The 20,118-nt window shown below is 54.3% G+C and overlaps 1 protein-coding gene and 1 long non-coding RNA gene across 8 annotated transcripts in view; one reads left to right on the plus strand and one right to left on the minus strand.

Annotated features, from left to right (window-relative positions):
* LOC132389444 (NACHT, LRR and PYD domains-containing protein 12-like) overlaps positions 1-20,118 on the plus strand; it is a 110,897-nt gene that overhangs the window by 56,242 nt on the left and 34,537 nt on the right. For all 5 annotated transcript variants that reach the window (XM_059961967.1, XM_059961970.1, XM_059961968.1 and 2 more), the window contains one exon: positions 1,512-3,249. In XM_059961967.1, coding sequence (XP_059817950.1) covers positions 1,512-3,249 — 1,738 coding nt within the window. The remainder of the gene's footprint in view (positions 1-1,511; positions 3,250-20,118) is intronic.
* The window catches only part of LOC132389445 (uncharacterized), an 82,354-nt gene that overhangs the window by 25,425 nt on the left and 36,811 nt on the right, over positions 1-20,118 (minus strand). The window lies entirely within an intron of this gene.

Genomic DNA, 20,118 nt, shown 5'->3' on the forward strand with positions numbered 1-20,118 from the left:
GAGTTCCTGAGTCAGTGTTAAATGGTGTTCAACGCAGACTGGCATCTCCTGCGACACCTCTGGTGCCAAGCTGTGTCAGTCTTTTGTGCACATCAGATGCATGGAGAGAGGGAGCTTGCTACTTCGGCAGAAGCTTCCTCTCCATATCGGAGAGTCCCGGCTTGCAGGGGCAGGACATCCATGGTCGACTCTGACAGACGGAGGCCTCATTAGACAGAGCCCCATACCCCCACAGCAAGATTGATGAGTAGCAGTTGCCAAGACTTCACCGCCCTCTCCCACAGACACAATGTGCATCACTGAGACAGACCCTTGTGGCTTCTTCCATTAACAGAGATTCCTTTCCACCAATCCTCCATCACTGCGATTGAAAACTACCCATTTTCATCTCTGTCATTCCGATGGGTTATCGATCCGCAACTTCACTGTGATTCTCCCCCAGACGCTGCCCGACTTGAGTATTTCCCGCGTATTCTGCTCCTGTTTTGATGCGAGCAGTGGACACCTGTGACTCCCCAGTGTGCAGCCTTGCCAAAATGCACAGTGACCTGCTCTCCATAGTTCCACACCAGATCAACATTAACATCGTCTGTTAATGAGTCAAACAATGCTTTAAATATAGTGAAATGTTGTTATAACGGGAGGTGCAGTCAGGATTGCAATAGGATATTCAAGATTCAAAAACTTTATTGTCGTTCCAACCGTACATCAGCTCTGCAGGGTAGAATGAGACAGCGGTTCCCAGAAGCAGTGCAATCATAACATAACAAACACAACACTAAATAATAAACACAACAATAAATAATAAAACACAACAGCCACATGTTGCTTTAAATCAAGTTATAAGTGTCCGGTGCAAGTTAAAAGTGGAGAAAGCAGAGTCAGATAGAGCAGCTATTTAGCAGTCTGACTGCCTGTGGGAGGAAGCTGTTTAGTAGCCTTGTGGTTTTAGTTTAGATGCTCCTGTAACGTTTACCTGATGGCGGAAGAACAAACAGTTCATGGAGAGGGTGTGAGAGGTTTTTAATGATGTACCGTGACTTCTGGAGGCATCGACGTTGAAAGAGGTCTTGGAAGAAGGTAGGGAGACCCTAATAACCTTCTCCACTCCCCTAACCACCCCCTGCAAGGCTTTTATGTCGGCAGCACTGCAGCTGGAGTACCAGGTTGTGATGCAAAAGGTCAGCACACTCTCACCACGCCTCTGTAGAATGTAGTTAAGATGTTATTGGGAAGTGATGCTTGCTTAAGCTTCCTCAGAAAGTGCAATCAGGGGAATGTTCACCTTCACAAATTACTAGAACCAGAACATGAGGATTGGACATTTTCAGGGACATCCATTGCTGTCAGTTCCGTGTCTGTGAACAGAATTTAACTTTCTGTCCTAATATCCATGGAAGCAGTGAATTTATTCATGTAATCTCAAACACTGAATGCTGAAATACCGTTATAAAGTTCTTTGTCAGATAAGCCATTTAACGTTTTGAATATGTTCTCTGTTCCCATGGAAGATGTTCAACAGAAACACAAGGAGACTCTGCGGGCACAAACTGAAACACTGAGAGTGAACACGATCCTGATGACGGAGAAGGTGAAGGTTTTCCAGCTGGCTGATCGATACGCTGAGCTCACGGTCATTTCTACTGTTCGAGATCGGACACTGGTGGAACATGAGCTGCTGGCAAGAGGCAGAGACCATGAGGATTATAGAGAGGAACAACTCCGCAGACAGCTGGAAAAAATCCGGACTGATCAGTTATTCCAGAGCAGCTTTTCCCGGAGTAAATCCAAATCTGGGAGTTCAGCAGCAGTGGCCGGAGTCCCGGGGATCGGGAAAACTACGATGGTACAAAAGATTGTTTATGACTGGGCCACGGGGAAAATATACCAACAATTCCAGTTTGTCTTCAGTTTCAAATTCCGAGATTTAAACAGTATTGACTGTCGAATAAACCTGAAGGAACTGATTCTGGATCAGTATCCTTACTTTGGGAATATCCTGAGAGAAGTCTGGAAGAACCCAGAGGGATTACTGTTTATATTTGATGGTTTGGATGAATTCAAACACAAAATCGATTTTGCGGACAGTCGGAGAGATACAGAAGCAAAGCACCAGTGCCCAGATCCCGAGTGGTGGTGTGAAGTGTCTGACATTGTGTACAGTTTAATCCAGGGCAAGCTGCTCCCAGGGTGTTCAGTGCTGGTGACCACCCGTCCCACTGAGTTACATTTGTTGGAAAAGGCGAATATCAGTGTCTGGGCTGAAATCCTGGGATTTGTTGATGAGGAACGGAAGGAATATTTCATCAGACATTTTGAAGATCAGACGGTGGCGGAAGCTGTTTTCAATTATGTGAAGGAGAACGAGATCCTGTACACCATGAGCTACAACCCCTCCTACTGCTGGATCCTCGCTCTGGCACTGGGCCCCTTCTTCACACAAAGAGTCAGGGACCCACAGCGAGTTCCCAAGACCATCACCCAACTGTACTCCTACTATATTTATAACATCCTGAAAAACCACGGCCGTGAGATTGAGAGACCCCGTGATGTGTTTCTCAGGGTTGGTCAGATGGCCTTCAGAGGAGTGTCCGAGAAGAAGATTGTGTTTACAGATGGAGATTTGGTCAGCTACAGTCTGCAGCCTTCCCAGTTCCTGTCCGGGTTCCTGATGGAGCTTTTGGAGAGAGAGGATTCTGCCTGGAGCGTGGTGTACACATTCCCACACCTCACCATCCAAGAGTTTGTAGCTGCAGTCGCACAATTCCTGACTATACATCCCAGGGAAATCCAGAAATTCCTGACTGATACACACAACAGGAGAGATGGACAATTTGAGGTATTTTTCCGTTTTGTTGCTGGTCTCTCCAACCCAATGACAGCTCGGGGCCTGGAGGAGATTCTGGGTCCATTTCCTCATGAAACAACCTGCCGGGTGATTGACTGGGTGAAGGAGGAAGTTAAACGCCAGAGTGGAAACACGGGGAGTGAAGCTGGTAAAAGGAGCCTCCTGAACACATTGCACTACCTGTTTGAGTCTCAGAATCGTGGACTGGCTCAGGACGCACTGGGATCTGTGAAAACACTTTCATTCCGTGGAATGACGGTGAACCCGATTGACTGCGCGGTCCTGTCTCATGTCATCGGACACTGCGATACAATAAAACATCTCGACCTGGAGGGCTGCCACATTCAGTGTGAAGGAATCCAGCGGCTGGGTCCCGGGCTGCACAAGTGCCAGGAGCTGAGGTAACTTGATTTATCTCTCACTCTGAACTGTGAAACTGTTCTGTTGTTTAATTTCAATGTAAAGAGATTTGGGTTAAACTGTGATAAATCAGATTGTGAAGAATTGTGACAAATGCCCAGGGGATCAGTCAGTAATTCCCCAAGGACAGGAGGGTACTGTGGTTCCTTGTGAAGGGATGTTGCAGACTTCATTAGATCAGTGAACAACGGCCATTGGTTTAATGGTAGTAAATCACAGGAATGGCCGTGTTTCCTGCTGCCTGTGACACGTCCATTGACAATGTTCCTTCTCACTGTTACTGTCACCCAGACCGACACTGACTGCAGGAGGTGGGTCAAAGATTCACATCCCCTTCCCGGTGAGGGACAAGAGGCCGTCTGCAGACTGTCCCAGTGAGAAGGAAAGAAATGCCATTGTGAGATTGTCCTCCCTGTCCTTTCCTGTTTGTGACTTTGCTCGCTACCAGATACACAGAGAGCGAGGCCGCATCTCCTCTGGGTCTCTGTTCAGACCCAACACACACGTACAAAAATGTTCTGCATCCTCTCGTCTTGTAGGATTATCGTTTACCCTTGGGACTTTTCATCCCAATCCCCCTTCGATTCTTAGGGATCTCTTCCCCATCCCCAATCCTCCTGTGGGCTCTCTATTACCCTTTCTTCATCCTCCAGTGGAATGTCTTCCCCCCCCCCCCTTTCTGCGGGATCTTTCTTCCCCATGCCCCTTCCTCCTGTCGGATCTCTCTTCCCCATTCCGCTTCCTCCTATGGGGTCTCTCTTCCCCATCCCCCTTCCTCCTGTGGGATCTCTCTCCCCCTTCCCCCTTCCTCCTGTGGGATCTCTCTTCCCCACCCCCCTTCCTCCTGTGGGAACTGACCTCTCCATATTCCTTCATAGAATCGTAAAATCATAGAACACTACAGCACAGAAAACAAGCCATTCGGCCCATCTGCTCTGTGCCAAAACTTTAATCCGCTATTCCCATTGACCTACACCCTGTCCATAACCCTTCAGACCTCTCCCATCCATGCATCTATCAGATTTATTCTTAAAACCAAAGAGTGTGTCCGCTTTTTCCACATCAGATGGCAGCTCGTTCCGCATTCTCACAACTCTCTGAGTGAGGACGTTCCCCCTAAACATTTCCCCTTTCACCCCGAAGCAAAGTCCTTTTGTAATTTATCTCTCCTAATCCGTGTGGAAAGAGCCCATTCGCATCTACCCTGTCTATAACCCTCGTAATTCTGTAAACTTCTATCAAATCTCCCCTCACTCTTCTGCGCTCGAAGGAATAAAGTCCTAACCTGTTCAATCTTTCCTTGTAACTCAACTCCTGAAGAGCCGGCAACATCCTCGCAGATCTTTTCTGCACACTTTCAGTCTTACCGATATCGGTCCTATAGTTCAGTGACCAGAACTGCACACAATGCTCCAAATTTGGCCTCACCAATGTCTTATACAACCTCACCATAACTTTCCAACTCCTATACTCAACTTTGATTTATGAATGCCCGGATGCCAAAAGCCTTCTTTACAACCCTGTCTCCCAGTGACGCCACTTTCAGGGAATTATGTATCTGAACTCCCAGATCCCTTTCTTCCTGCGCATTCCTCAGTGTCCTACCATTTACTGTCTATGTCCTACCTTGATTTGTCCTTACAAAATGGAACACCACACACTTGTCTGCATTCATTTCCATCTGCCATTTTCTGGACCATTTTGCCAATTGGTCCAGATCTCTCTGCAAGCTTTGAAAGTTTTCCTCGCTGTCCACAACGCCTCCATCTTAGTGTCATCAGCAAACTTGCTGATCCAATTTATCACACTATCATCTAGATCATTGAAATAGACAACAAACAACAATGGTCCCAGCACAGATCCCTGAGACACACCACTAGTCACAGGCCTCCAGTCTGAGAAGCAATGATCCACTAAGACTCTGTCTTCTCACACACAGCCAATTTGGAATCCAATCTACAACCTTTCCATGGATACCTACTGTCTGAACCTTCTGAACTAACCTCCCATGTGGGACTTGTCAAAAGCCTTACTAAAGTTCATGTAGACAACATCCACAGCCATTCCTTCATGTGCATTCTTGGTAACCTCCTCGAAAAACACTACAGGATTCATTAAACACGATCTGCCATGAACAAAGCCATGCTGACTATCTTTAATCAGCCCTTGGTTGTCCAAATCCTTGTATATCCGATCTCTCAGAACACCTTCCAATAATTTACCTAACACCGATGTTAGGCTCACTGGCCTGTAATTACCTGGTGCACTTTTGGAGACTTTTTCAAACAACGGAACAACATGAGCTACCCTCCAATCCTCCGGCACCGCTCTTGTGGCGAAGGACATTTTAATTATTTCTGCCAGGACGCCTGCAATTTCTGCACTAGTCTGTCTCAAGGTCTGAGAAAATATCATGTCAGGCCTGGGGGATTTATTTACCTTTATTTGCTGTAAGGCAGTAAGCACCTCCTCCTCTTTAATCTCTATATGTTCCATAAAACATAGAATAGTACAGCACATTACAGGCCCTTCGGCCCACAATGTTGTGCCGACCCTCAAAACCTGCCTGCCATATAACCCCCCTCCTTAAATTCCTCCATATGCCTGTCTAGTTGTCTCTTAATCTTCACTAGTGTATCTGCCTCCACCACTGACTCAGGCAGTGCATTCCACGCACCAACGACTCTCTGAGTGAAAAACCTTCCTCTAATATCCTCTTTGAACTTCCCTCCCCTTACCCTAAAGCCATGTCCTCTTGTACTGAGCAGTGGTGCCCTGGAGAAGAAGCACTGGCTGTCCACTCTGTCTATTCCTCTTAATATCTTGCACACCACAATCATGTCTCCTCTCATCCTCCTTCTCTACAAAGAGTAAACCCTGGCTCCCTTAATCTCTGATCATAATCCATACTCTCTAAACCAGGCAGCATCCTGAAAAATGTCCTCTGTACCCTTTCCAATGCTTCCACATCCTTCCTATAGCGAGGTGACCAGAACTGGACACAGTACTCCAAGTGTGGCCTAACTAGAGTTTTATAGAGCTGCATCATTACATCGCGTCTCTAAAACTCTATCCCTTGACTTATGAAAGCTAACACCCCATAAACTTTTTTAACTACCCGATCTACCTGTGAGGCAACTTTCAGGGATCTGTGGACATGTATCCCCTGATCTCTCTGCTCCTCCACACTACCAACTATCCTGCCATTTACTTTGTACTTTGCCTTGGAGTTTGTCCTTCGGAAGTGTACCACCTCACACTTCTCTGGGTTGAACTCCATCTGCCACTTCTCAGCCCACTTCTGCATCCTATCAATGTCTCTCTGCAATCTTCGACAATCGCCTACACTGTCTACAACACCACCAACCTTTGTGTTGTCTGCAAACTTGCCAACCCACCCTTCTACCCCCACATCCATGTCGTTAATAAAAATCACAAAAAGAAGAGGTCCCAGAACAGATCCTTGCGGGACTCCACTAGCCACAACCCTCCAATCTGATTGTTCTACCTCCACCATGACCATCTGCCTTCTGCAGGCAAGCCAATTCTGAATCAACCTGGCCAAACTTCCCTGGATCCAATGCCTTCTGACTTTCTGAATAAGCCAACCGTGTGGAACCTTGTCAAATGCTTACTAAAATCCTTATAGATCACATCCACTGCACTACCCTCATCTATAAGCCTGGTCACCTCCTCAAAAAACTCTATCAGGCTTCTTAGGCACGATCTGCCCTTCACAAAGCCATGCTGACTGTCCCTGATCAGACCATGATTCTCTGAATGCCAATAGATCCTATCTCTAAGAATCCTTTTCAACAGCTTTCCCACCACAGATGTAAGGCTCACTGATCTATAATTACCTGGACTATCCATACTACCTTTTTTGAACAAGGGGACAGCATTCGCCTCCCTCCAATCCTCCCGTACCATTCCCCTGGACAACTAGAACATAAAGATCCTAGCCAGAGGTTCAGCAATCTCTTCCCTTGCCTCGTGGATCAGCCTGGGGAATATTCCGGCAGGCCCCGGGGACTTATCCGTCCTAATGTATTTTAACAACTCCAACACCTCCTCTCCTTTAATATCAACATGCTCCAGAACATCAACCTCACTCATATTGTCCTCACCGTCATCAAGTTCCCTTTCATTGGTGAATACCAAAGCGAAGTATTCATTGAGAACCTCGCTCACTTCCTAAGCCTCCAGGCACATCTTCCCACTTTTATCTCTAATCGGTCCTACCATCATTCCTGTCATCCTATTGTTCCTCACATAATTGAAGAATGCCTCGGGGTTTTCCTTTACCCTACTCGCCAAGGCCTTCTCATGCCCCCTTCTTGCTCTTATCAGCCCCTTCTTAAACTCCTTTCTTGCTACCCTATATTCCTCAATAGACCCATCTGATCCTTGCATCCTAAACCTCGTGTACGCTGCCTTCTTCCACCTGACTAGATTTTCCACTTCACTTGTAACCCATGGTTTCTTCACCCTACCATTCGTTATCTTCCTCAGCTGGACAAATTAATCCCTAACATCCTGCAAGAGATCCTTAAACATCGACCACATGTTCAGAGTACATTTCCCTGCAAAACCATCATCCCAATTCACACCCGCAAGTTCTAGTCTTATAGCCTCATAATTTGCCCTTCCCCAATTAAAAATTGTCCTGTCCTCTCTGATTCTATCCTTTTTCATGATAATGCTAAAGGCCAGGGAGCGGTGGTCACTGTCCCCCAGACGCTCACCCACTGACAGATCTCTGACCTGACCCGGTTCGTTACCTAATACTAGATCTGGTATGGCATTCCCCCTCGTCGGCTTGTCAACATACTGAGACAGGAATCCATCTAGGACACACTTAACAAACTCTGCCCCATCTAAACCCTTGGAACTAATCAAGTGCCAATCAATATTAGGGAAGTTAAAGTCACCCATGATAACAACCCTGTTATTTTTGCACCTTTCCAAAATCTGCCTCCCAATCTGCTCCTCGGTATCTCTGCTGCAACCTGGGGGCCTGTAGAATACCCTGGTAGAATAACTGCTTGCTTCCTGTACCTGACTTCCACCCATACTGAATCAAAAGAGGATCCTGCTATATTACCCACCCTTTCTGTAGCTGTAATAGTATTCCTGACCAGTAATGCCACCCGTCCTGCCCTTTTCCCCCCTCTCTATCCCTTTGAAAGCACTGAAATCCAGGAATATTGAGAATCCATTCCTGTCCTGGTGCCACCAAGTCTCCGTAATGGCCACTACATCATAATTCCATATGTATCCAAGCTCTCAGTTCATCACCTTTGTTCCTGATTCTTCTTGCATTGAAGTACACGCACTTTAGCCCTTCAACCTTACTGCCTTTATACCCTTTATTCTGCTGCCCTTTCCTCAAAGCCTCTCTCTGTGTCAGATCTGGCTTTACTCCATGCACTTTTTTCACTGCTCTATCGCTCTGGGTCCCATCCCCCTTGCAAATTAGTTTACACCCTCCCGAACCATGCTAGCAAACCTACCAGCAAGGATATTGCTCCCCCTAGAGTTCAGGTGCAACAGGTCCCACCTTCCCCAGAAGAGATCCCAGTTGTCCAAAAATCTAAAACCCCGTCCCCTGCAGCAACTCCTCAGCCACGCATTCAACTGCCATCTCATCCAATTCTTACCCTCACTATCACGTAGTACTGGCAACAATCCTGAGAACACCACCCTTGAGGTCCTCTTCTTCGGCCTTCTGCCTAGTTCCCGAAACTCACACTTCAGGACCTCATCCCTCTTCCTGCCTATGTCGTTGGTACAAATATGTATCACGACTTCTTGTTGCTTTCCCTCTCGTACCAGGATGTCACGCACCCTGTCAGAGACAACCCGGACCCTGGTACCCGGGAGGCAACAAACCATGCGGGTTTCCTTCTCACGTCCAAAAAATCTCCTCTCTGCTCCCCTGACTATAGAGTCTCCAATGACGACAGCTCTCCTCCACTCCGTCCCACCCTTCTACACCACAGGGTCAGACTCAGTGACAGAGGCCCTGCCACCGTGGCTCACACCTGGTCGGTCGTCCTCACCAACAGTATCCAGGACGGTAAACTTATTATTCAGGGGAATGGCTACACGGGTGCTCTGCACTACCTGTCTACTCTCCTTCGCTTTCCCCCCTCGGACTGTCACCCAACGACCTGCTTCCGGCAGCCTAGGTGTGACTACCCCCCTGTAGCTCTCATCTATGGCAGCCTCATTCTCCCTTATGAGTCGAAGGTCATCCAGCTGCGGCTCCGGATTCCTCACACGGTCTTCCAGATCGCCCAGCCGCAAGCACTTCTGGCAGATGTGACTCTGCAGAAGACTGCCTCATCTCACAGGAGAGGCACATCACCGTCTCAGCAGGCATTGTAAAGACCTGTCAAAGCCTCAAATCACCACTCTCTCACTGGCCGCTTTCCACGGGCCGCTCAGCTTGAGCTACCCCTCTATTTATTTGTTCGAGCTTTTCAAACTGCTTGGTCAATCAGCTGCTTTCTGCTGAGTCTGAGCTATTCAAATCTTCGTTGTCTTGATTTGCACAGACCAATTGCCAAAACTGCCAGAATCTCTCAAGTCAAAGCCTCATATTTCCACTCCTTCACTGGCCCACTCACTCACTGGCCGCGTTCCATGACACTACTGTTTGTTTCCTTTAATTCCATATCCACTATGCCAGTTTTCTAAGTAGACACTGATGCAAAAAACTGTTTAAGATCTTCCCCATCTCGTGATGCTCCACACATAGACAACCACTCTGATCTTCTAGGGGACCAATTTTGTCCTTTACTATCCTTTTACTCTTAATATACTTGTAGAAACCCTTCGGGTTTACCTTCACATTATCTGCCAACACAACCTCATGTCTTCTTTTTGCCTTCCTGATTTCCTTCTTTAGTATTCCCTTACATTCTCTATACTCTTCAAGTATCTCATTTGTTCCTTGTTGCCTGTACCTGCTAAACACGTACTTAACCAGATCGCCAATATCCCTTGAAAAACAAGGTTCCCTATCCTTGTTAACTTTGCCTTTAATCCTGGCAGGAACAAGCAAACTCAGGATGTAAGCGCAGTTCATTAACTCCACTTACTGAATACATCACTGCCAGAAAACAACTTATCCCAATCCACTCTTCACAGATCCTCTCTCATTTCCACCAAATTGGCCCTTCTCCAATTCAGAACCTTAACTGGTGGACCAGTCCTATCCTTATCCATAATTATCTTGAAACTAATGACATTATGGTCACTGGACCCAAAATGTTCGCTGACACATACTTCTGTCACCTGACCTGTCTGATTCCCTAATCGATCAGGTACTGCACCCTCTCTTGTTGGTACCTCAATGTATTGATTTAGAAAACTTTCCTGAACACATTTGACAAACTCCACGCCATCTAACCCTTTCACAGAGTGGGAGTCCAGGTCAATATGTGGGAAGTTAAAATCCCCTACGATTACAAATTTCTGTTTCTTTCATTGGTGTGCTAACTCTCAACAGACTTGCTCCTCCGATTGGGCCGTATATAATAATACCCTATTAGTGTGGTCACAGCTTTCCCGTTCCTCAGCTCCACCCATACGGCCTCTGTAGACGAGCCCTCCGGGCTGTCCCGTCTGCACACAGCTGTGAGATTCCCCTGACTAGTAATGCCACCCCTCCCCCTTTCATCCCTCCCCCTCTATCACGTCTGAAACAACATAACCTCGGAACATGAAGCTGCCAGTCCTGCCCCTCTTGCAAACCAAGTCTTACTAATAGCAATAATGTCGAGATCATCATGTGCCAATCCACGCCCTAAACTCATCTGCCTTACACACAATACTCCTTGCATTGAAATAGATGCACCTGAGAACATTTCTATCACGTACAAACCATTGATATCTGTCGAAACAGGCAGTCCTCGCATGACCATTATCCTCCTCCACATCACTATCTGCTCTAAAACTCTGCCCCGTCCCCCTGCAACCTTGTTTAAAACCCCCAGAGCAGAACTTGCTAGCCTACCGATAAGGATGTTAGTTCCCCTCCAGTTCAGGTGCAAACTGCCCAATTCGAACTGGTCTCACCTCCCCTGGAAAAAGCCCAATTGTCCAGAAACATGAACCCCTCCATCATGTATCATCCCCTCAGCCACGTATTTAGCTGCATTATTTCTAGCCTCACCAGCACGTGGCACGGGTAGCAATCCACCTGTGGGATCTCACGTTCCCATCCCCCATTCATTCTCTGGGCTCTCTGTTTCCACTCCCCCTTTCTGCTGTTGGATCTCTCCTCAGCATCCCCCTTCCTCCTGTGGGATCTCCCTCCCCAATCCCCCTTCCTCTTGTGGGATCTCTCTTCCACATCCCCCTTCCTCCTTTGGGATCTGTCTTTTCCTGAGGTATCCTGAGGTATCTCTCTTCTGCATCCTGCTTCCTGCTGTTGGGCCTCTGTTCCCAATCCCTCTTCCTCTAGTGGGATCTCTCTTCCCGATCCCCCTTCCTTCCGAGAGATCTCTCTTTCCTAACCCCTTCCTCCTGTGGGATCTCTCTGCCGCATCCCCCTTCCTCCTGTGGGATCTGTCTTTTCCATACACATTCATCCTGAGGTATCTCTCTTCCGCATCCCGCTTCCTGCTGTTGGGCCTCTGTTCCCAATCCCCCTTCCTCTAGTGGGATCTCTCTTCCCGATCCCCCTTCCTTCCGAGGGATCTCTCTTTCCTAACCCCTTCCTCCTGTGAGTCCTCAGCTCCTTTGCCCCCTCTTCCTGTCGGATCACACTTGGCCATGCTCCTTCCTCCTGTGGGATCTCTCTCCCCCATCCCCCTTCCTCCTGTGGGATCTCTCTCCCTCATCCTTTCCTCTTGTGGGATCTCCCTTCCCATCTCCATCCTCCTGTGGGATCTCTCTCCCCCATCCCCTTTCCACCTGTGGGATCTCTCTCCCCCATCCCCCTTCCGCCTGTGGGATCTCCCCATCCCCATCCTCCTGTGGGATCTCTCTCCCCCATCCCCCTTCCTCCTGTGGGATCTCTCTCCCCCATCCCCTTTCCACCTGTGGGATCTCTCTCCCCCATCCCCCGTCTGCCTGTGGGACCTCTCTCTCCCCCATCCCCCTTCCTCCTGTGGGATCTCTCTCCCCCATCCCCCTTCCTTCTGTAGTATCTCTCTTCTCCATCTCCCTTCCTCCTGTGGGATCTCTCTGCCACTTCCCCCTTCCTCTTTTGGGATCTCTCTCCCCCATCCCCCTTCCACCTGTCGGATCTCTTCCCCATCCACCTTCCTCCTGTGGGATCTCTCTCCCCCATCCCCCTTCCTTCTGTAGTATCTCTCTTCCCCATCCCCCATCCTCCTGTGGGATCTCTCTTCCCATTCCCCCACCCTCCTAAGGGATCTCTTTGCCCCATCCCCCTTCCACCTGTGGGATCTCTTCCCCATCCCCCTTCCTCCTGTGGGATCTCTCTGCCCCGTCCCCCATCCACCTGTGGGATCTCCCACCCCCGATCAACTTCACCCCTGTCTGATCCCACTCCCCAGTCCAACTTCCCCCCTGTGGGATCTCTCTCCCTCGTCCCACTTCCTCCTGTGGGATCTCTCTCCCCCTTCCCACCTGCGTGCTCTCCGTACCCCGTCCACCTTACCCCCTGTGGGATCCCTCTCCCCCGTCCCCATTCCTCCTGTGGGATCTGCCTCCCCTGTCCCCCTTCCTCCTGTGATATCTCTCTGCCACATCCCCCTTCCTACCGTGGGATCTCTCTTACCCGTCACCCATCCTCCTGTGGGATCTCTCTGCCCCGTCCCACTTCCTCCTCTGGGATCTCTCTGCCACATCCCCCTTCCTACCGTGGGATCTCTCTTCCCCGTCCCCCATTCTCCTGTGGTATCTCTCGTCCCCGTCCCCCAACATCCTGTGGGATCTCTGTGCCCCGTCACCCTTGCCCGTGTGGGATCCCCCTCCCCCGTCCACCTTCCCCCTGTGGGATCCCCCTCCCCTTGCCCCTTCCCCATTTTGGGATTCCCGTCCCCCTTCCCCCCTGTGGGATCTCCCTCCCGTGTCCCCCTTCACCCCTGTGGAATCCCTCTCCACCGTCCACCATCCTCCTGTGGGATCTCCCTCCCCCGTCCCCCTTCCTCCTGTGGTATCTCCCTCCCCCATCCCCCTTCCTCCTGTGGTATCTCCCTCCCCCGTCCCCCTTCCTGTGGGATCTCTCTTCCCCGTCCCACTTCCACCCTGTGGGATCTCCCTCCCCCGTCCACCTACCCTCCTGTGGGATCCACCTCCCCCGTCCCTCTTCCCCCTGTGGGATCCCTCTCCCCCGTCCCCCTTCCCTCCTGTGGGATCTCCCTCCCGTGTCCCCCTTCACCCCTGTGGAATCCCTCTCCACCGTCCACCATCCTCCTGTGGGATCTCCCTCCCCCGTCCCCCTTCCTCCTGTGGTATCTCCCTCCCCCATCCCCCTTCCTCCTGTGGTATCTCCCTCCCCCGTCCCCCTTCCTGTGGGATCTCTCTGCCCCGTCCCCCGTCCACCTGTGGGATCTCCCACCCCCGACCCCTTTACTCCCGTGGGATCCCCCTCCCCCATCCCCCTGTGGGATCTCTCTTCCCCGTCCCACTTCCACCCTGTGGGATCTCCCTCCCCCGTCCACCTACCCTCCTGTGGGATCCACCTCCCCCGTCCCTCTTCCCCCTGTGGGATTCCTCTCCCCCGTCCCCCTTCCCTCCTGTAGGATCTCCCTACCAAAGACCACCTTCCCCTTGTGGGATCATGCCTCCCCCATCCCCCTTCCCCCCTGTGGGATCCCTCTCCCTCGTCCCCCTTCCTCCTGTGGGATCTCTATCCCCCTTCCCACCTGCGGGCACTCCGTCCCCCGTCCACCTTCCCCCCTGTGGGATCACTCTCCACCGTCCCCCATCATCCTCTGGGATCCCCCTCCCCCGTCCCCCTTCCTCCTGTGGGATCTCTCTGCCCCGTCGCCCTTCCTCCTGTGGGATCTCTCTGCCCCGTCCCCCTTCCTACTGTGGGATCTCTCTGCCCCGTCACCCTTCACCCCTGTGGGATCCCCCTCCCCCGTCCACCTTCCCACCGTGGGATATCCTTCCCCCTTTCCCCTTTCCCATTTTGTGATCCCCGTCCCCAATCCCCCCTGTGGAATCCATCTGTACTGCCCCCTTACCCCGTGTGGGATCCCCCTCCCCTGTCCACCATCCCACCTGTGGGATCCCCCTCCCCTTCCCCCTTCCCCATTTTGGGATCCCGGTCCCCCTTCCTCCCTGTGGGATCTCCCTCCCGTGTCCCCCTTAACCCCTGTGGAATCCCTCTCAACCGTCCACCTTCCCCCTGTGGGTTCTCCCTCCCGCCTCCCCCTCTCCCCCACTGGGATCCCTCTCCACCGTCCCGCATCCCCCTGTGGGATCTGACCCCCGTGTCCCCCTTCCTCCTGCGGGATCTCCCTCCACCGTCCCCCTTTCTCCTGTGGTATCTCCCCTCCCCCTTCCTCCTGTGGGATCTCCCTCCCCCGTCCACCTTCCCCCCTGTGGGATCCCTCTCCCCCGTCCCCCTTCCTCCTGTGGGAACTCCCTCCACCATCCCCCTTCCTCCTGTGGGATCTCTCTTCCCTGTACCCCTTACTCCTGTGAGATCTCCCTCCCCCATCACCCTTTCTCCTGTGGTATCTCCACTCCCCCGTCCCCCGTCCTCCTGTGGGATCTAACTCCCCCATCCCCCTTTCTCCTGATGTATCTCCCCTCCCCCGTCCCCCTTCCTCCTGTGGGAACTCCCTCCACCATCCCCCTTCCTCCTGTGGGATCTCTCTTCCCTGAACCCATTACTCCTGTGGGATCTCCCTCCCCCATCACCCTTTCTCCTGTGGTATCTCCACTCCCCCGTCCCCCGTCCTCCTGTGGGATCTACCTCCCCCATCCCCCTTTCTCCTGTGGTATCTCCCCTCCCCCGTCCCCCTTCCCCTGTGGGATCTCTCTGCCCCGTCCCCCTTCCTCCTGTGGTATCTCCCTCCCCCATCCCCCTTCCTCCTGTGCTATCTCCCCTCCCCCGTCCCCCGTCCTCCTGTGGGATATCCCTACCCCATCCCCCTTCCTCCTGTGGGATCTCTCTCCCCCGTCGCCCTTCCTCCTGTGGGATCTCTCTGCCCCGTCCCCCTTCCTCCTGTGGGATCTCTCTCCCCCATCCCCCTTCCTCCTGTGGGATCTCTCTGCCCCGTCACCCTTCACCCCTGTGGGATCCCCCTCCCCCGTCCACCTTCCCACCGTGGGATATCCTTCCCCCTTTCCCCTTTCCCATTTTGTGATCCCCGTCCCCAATCCCCCCTGTGGAATCCATCTGTACTGCCCCCTTACCCCGTGTGGGATCCCCCTCCCCCGTCCACCATCCCCCCTGTGGGATCCCCCTCCCCTTCCCCCTTCCCCATTTTGGGATCCCCGTCCCCCTTCCTCCCTGTGGGATCTCCCTCCCGAGTCCCCCGTCACCCCTGTGGAATCCCTCTCAACCGTCCACCTTCCCCCTGTGGGTTCTCCCTCCCGCCTCCCCCTCTCCCCCACTGGGATCCCTCTCCACCCTCTCCTGTGGTATCTCCCCTCCCCCTTCCTCCTGTGGGATCTCCCTCCCCTGTCCACCTTCCCCCCTGTGGGATCCCTCTCCCCCGTCCCCCTTCCTCCTGTGGGAACTCCCTCCACCATCCCCCTTCCTCCTGTGGGATCTCTCTTCCCTGTACCCCTTACTCCTGTGGGATCTCCCTCCCCCATCACCCTTTCTCCTGTGGTATCTCCACTCCCCCGTCCCCCGTCCTCCTGTGGGATCTACCTCCCCCATCCCCCTTTCTCCTGATGTATCTCCCCTCCCCCGTCCCCCTTCCTCCTGTGGGATCCCCCTCCCCCATCCACCTTCCCCCCTGTGGGAGCTCCCTCCACCATCCCCCTTCCTCCTGTGGGATCTCTCTTCCCTGAACCCCTTACTCCTGTGGGATCTCCCTCCCCCATCACCCTTCCTCCTGTGAGCTCTCCCTCCCCCGTCCCCCTTTCTCCTGTGGTATCTCCCCTCCCCCTTTCTCCTGTGGGATCTCCCTCCCCCGTCCACCTTCCCCCCTGTGGGATCCCTCTCCCCCGTCCCCCTTCCTCCTGTGGGAACTCCCTCCACCATCCCCCTTCCTCCTGTGGGATCTCTCTTCCCTGTACCCCTTACTCCTGTGGGATCTCCCTCCCCCATCACCCTTTCTCCTGTGGTATCTCCACTCCCCCGTCCCCCGTCCTCCTGTGCGATCTACCTCCCCCATCCCCCTTTCTCCTGTGGTATCTCCCCTCCCCCGTCCCCCTTCCCCCTGTGGGATCTCTCTGCCCCGTCCCCCTTCCTCCTGTGGTATCTCCCTCCCCCATCCCCCTTCCTCCTGTGCTATCTCCCCTCCCCCGTCCCCCGTCCTCCTGTGGGATCTCCCTACCCCATCCCCCCTTCCTCCTGTGGGATCTCCCTCCCCCGTCCCCCTTCCTCCTGTTGGATCTCTATGCCCCGTCCCGCTTCCTCCTCTGGGATCTCTCTGCCCCGTCCCCCATCCTCCTGTGGTATCTCCCTCCCCCATCCCCCTTCCTCCTGTGGTATCTCCCCTCCCCCGTCCCCCTTCATCCTCTGGGATCTCTCTGCCCCGTCCCCCTTCCTCCTGTGGGATCTCCCTCCCCCGTCCCCCTTCCTCCTGTGGGATCTCCCTCCCCCATCCCCCTTCCTCCTGTGGGATCTCCCCCCGTCCCCCTTCCTCCTGTGGGATCTCCATCCCCCGTCCCCCTTCCTCCAGTGGGATCTCCCTCCCCCATCCCCTTCCTCCTGTGGTATCTCCCTCCACCGTCCCCCTTCCTCCTGTGGGATCCCCCTCCCCCATCCCCCTCCTGTGGGATCCCTCTCCCCCGTCCCCCTTCCTCCTGTGGGAACTCCCTCCACCATCCCCCTTCCTCCTGTGGGATCTCTCTTCCCTGTACCCCTTACTCCTGCGGATCTCCCTCCCCCATCACCCTTTCTCCTGTGGTATCTCCACTCCCCCGTCCCCCGTCCCTCCTGTGGGATCTACCTCCCCCATCCCCCTTTCTCCTGATGTAACTCCCCTCCCCCGTCCCCCTTCCTCCTGTGGGATCCCCCTCCCCCGTCCACCTTCCCCCCTGTGGGATCCCTCTCCCCCGTCCCCCTTCTGTGGGAACTCCCTCCACCATCCCCCTTCCTCCTGTGGGATCTCCCTCCCCCATCCCCCTTCCTCCTGTGCTATCACCCCTCCCCCGTCCCCCGTCCTCCTGTGGGATCTCCCTACCCCATCCCCCTTCCTCCTGTGGGATCTCCCTCCCCCGTAACCCTTCCTCCTGTGGTATCTCCCTCCACCGTCCCCCTTCCTCCTGTGGGATCCCTCTGACCCGTCCCCCTTCCTCCTGTGGGATCTCCCTCCCCCATCCCCCTTCCTCCTGTGGGATCTCTCTCCCCCGTCGCCCTTCCTCCTGTGGGATCTCTCTGCCCCGTCCCCCTTCCTCCTGTGGGATCTCTCTCCCCCATCCCCCTTCCTCCTGTGGGATCTCTCTGCCCCGTCACCCTTCACCCCTGTGGGATCCCCCTCCCCCGTCCACCTTCCCACCGTGGGATATCCTTCCCCCTTTCCCCTTTCCCATTTTGTGATCCCCGTCCCCAATCCCCCCTGTGGAATCCATCTGTACTGCCCCCTTACCCCGTGTGGGATCCCCCTCCCCCGTCCACCATCCCCCCTGTGGGATCCCCCTCCCCTTCCCCCTTCCCCATTTGGGATCCCCGTCCCCCTTCCTCCCTGTGGGATCTCCCTCCCGAGTCCCCCGTCACCCCTGTGGAATCCCTCTCAACCGTCCACCTTCCCCCTGTGGGTTCTCCCTCCCGCCTCCCCCTCTCCCCCACTGGGATCCCTCTCCACCCTCTCCTGTGGTATCTCCCCTCCCCCTTCCTCCTGTGGGATCTCCCTCCCCTGTCCACCTTCCCCCCTGTGGGATCCCTCTCCCCCGTCCCCCTTCCTCCTGTGGGAACTCCCTCCACCATCCCCCTTCCTCCTGTGGGATCTCTCTTCCCTGTACCCCTTACTCCTGTGGGATCTCCCTCCCCCATCACCCTTTCTCCTGTGGTATCTCCACTCCCCCGTCCCCCGTCCTCCTGTGGGATCTACCTCCCCCATCCCCCTTTCTCCTGATGTATCTCCCCTCCCCCGTCCCCCTTCCTCCTGTGGGATCCCCCTCCCCCATCCACCTTCCCCCCTGTGGGAGCTCCCTCCACCATCCCCCTTCCTCCTGTGGGATCTCTCTTCCCTGAACCCCTTACTCCTGTGGGATCTCCCTCCCCCATCACCCTTCCTCCTGTGAGCTCTCCCTCCCCCGTCCCCCTTTCTCCTGTGGTATCTCCCCTCCCCCTTTCTCCTGTGGGATCTCCCTCCCCCGTCCACCTTCCCCCCTGTGGGATCCCTCTCCCCCGTCCCCCTTCCTCCTGTGGGAACTCCCTCCACCATCCCCCTTCCTCCTGTGGGATCTCTCTTCCCTGTACCCCTTACTCCTGTGGGATCTCCCTCCCCCATCACCCTTTCTCCTGTGGTATCTCCACTCCCCCGTCCCCCGTCCTCCTGTGCGATCTACCTCCCCCATCCCCCTTTCTCCTGTGGTATCTCCCCTCCCCCGTCCCCCTTCCCCCTGTGGGATCTCTCTGCCCCGTCCCCCTTCCTCCTGTGGTATCTCCCTCCCCCATCCCCCTTCCTCCTGTGCTATCTCCCCTCCCCCGTCCCCCGTCCTCCTGTGGGATCTCCCTACCCCATCCCCCTTCCTCCTGTGGGATCTCCCTCCCCCGTCCCCCTTCCTCCTGTTGGATCTCTATGCCCCGTCCCGCTTCCTCCTCTGGGATCTCTCTGCCCCGTCCCCCATCCTCCTGTGGTATCTCCCTCCCCCATCCCCCTTCCTCCTGTGGTATCTCCCCTCCCCCGTCCCCCTTCATCCTCTGGGATCTCTCTGCCCCGTCCCCCTTCCTCCTGTGGGATCTCCCTCCCCCGTCCCCCTTCCTCCTGTGGGATCTCCCTCCCCCATCCCCCTTCCTCCTGTGGGATCTCCCCCGTCCCCCTTCCTCCTGTGGGATCTCCATCCCCCGTCCCCCTTCCTCCAGTGGGATCTCCCTCCCCCATCCCCCTTCCTCCTGTGGTATCTCCCTCCCCCGTCCCCCTTCCTGTGGGATCTCTCTGCCCCGTCCCCCTTCCTCCTGTGGTATCTCCCCTCCCCCGTCCCCCTTCCTCTTGTGGGATCTCTCTGCCCCATCCCCCTTCCTCCTGTGGTAACTCCCTCCCCCATCTCCCTTCCTCTTGTGGTATCTCCACTCCCCCGTTCCCCTTCCTCCTGTGGGATCTCCCTCCCCCGTAACACTTCCTCCTGTGGTATCTCCCTCCACCGTCCCCCTTCCTCCTGTGGGATCCCCCTCCCCCGTCCCCCCTCCTGTGGGATCCCTCTCCCCCGTCCCCCTTCCTCCTGTGGGAACTCCCTCCACCATCCCCCTTCCTCCTGTGGGATCTCTCTTCCCTGTACCCCTTACTCCTGCGGGATCTCCCTCCCCCATCACCCTTTCTCCTGTGGTATCTCCACTCCCCCGTCCCCCGTCCCTCCTGTGGGATCTACCTCCCCCATCCCCCTTTCTCCTGATGTATCTCCCCTCCCCCTTCCCCCTTCCTCCTGTGGGATCCCCCTCCCCCGTCCACCTTCCCCCCTGTGGGATCCCTCTCCCCCGTCCCCCTTCCTCCTGTGGGAACTCCCTCCACCATCCCCCTTCCTCCTGTGGGATCTCTCTGCCCCGTCCCCCTTCCTACTGTGGGATCTCTCTGCCC

Source organism: Hypanus sabinus, unplaced genomic scaffold (genome assembly GCF_030144855.1).
Source record: "Hypanus sabinus isolate sHypSab1 unplaced genomic scaffold, sHypSab1.hap1 scaffold_572, whole genome shotgun sequence".
NCBI classification, from domain to species: Eukaryota; Metazoa; Chordata; class Chondrichthyes; order Myliobatiformes; family Dasyatidae; genus Hypanus; species Hypanus sabinus.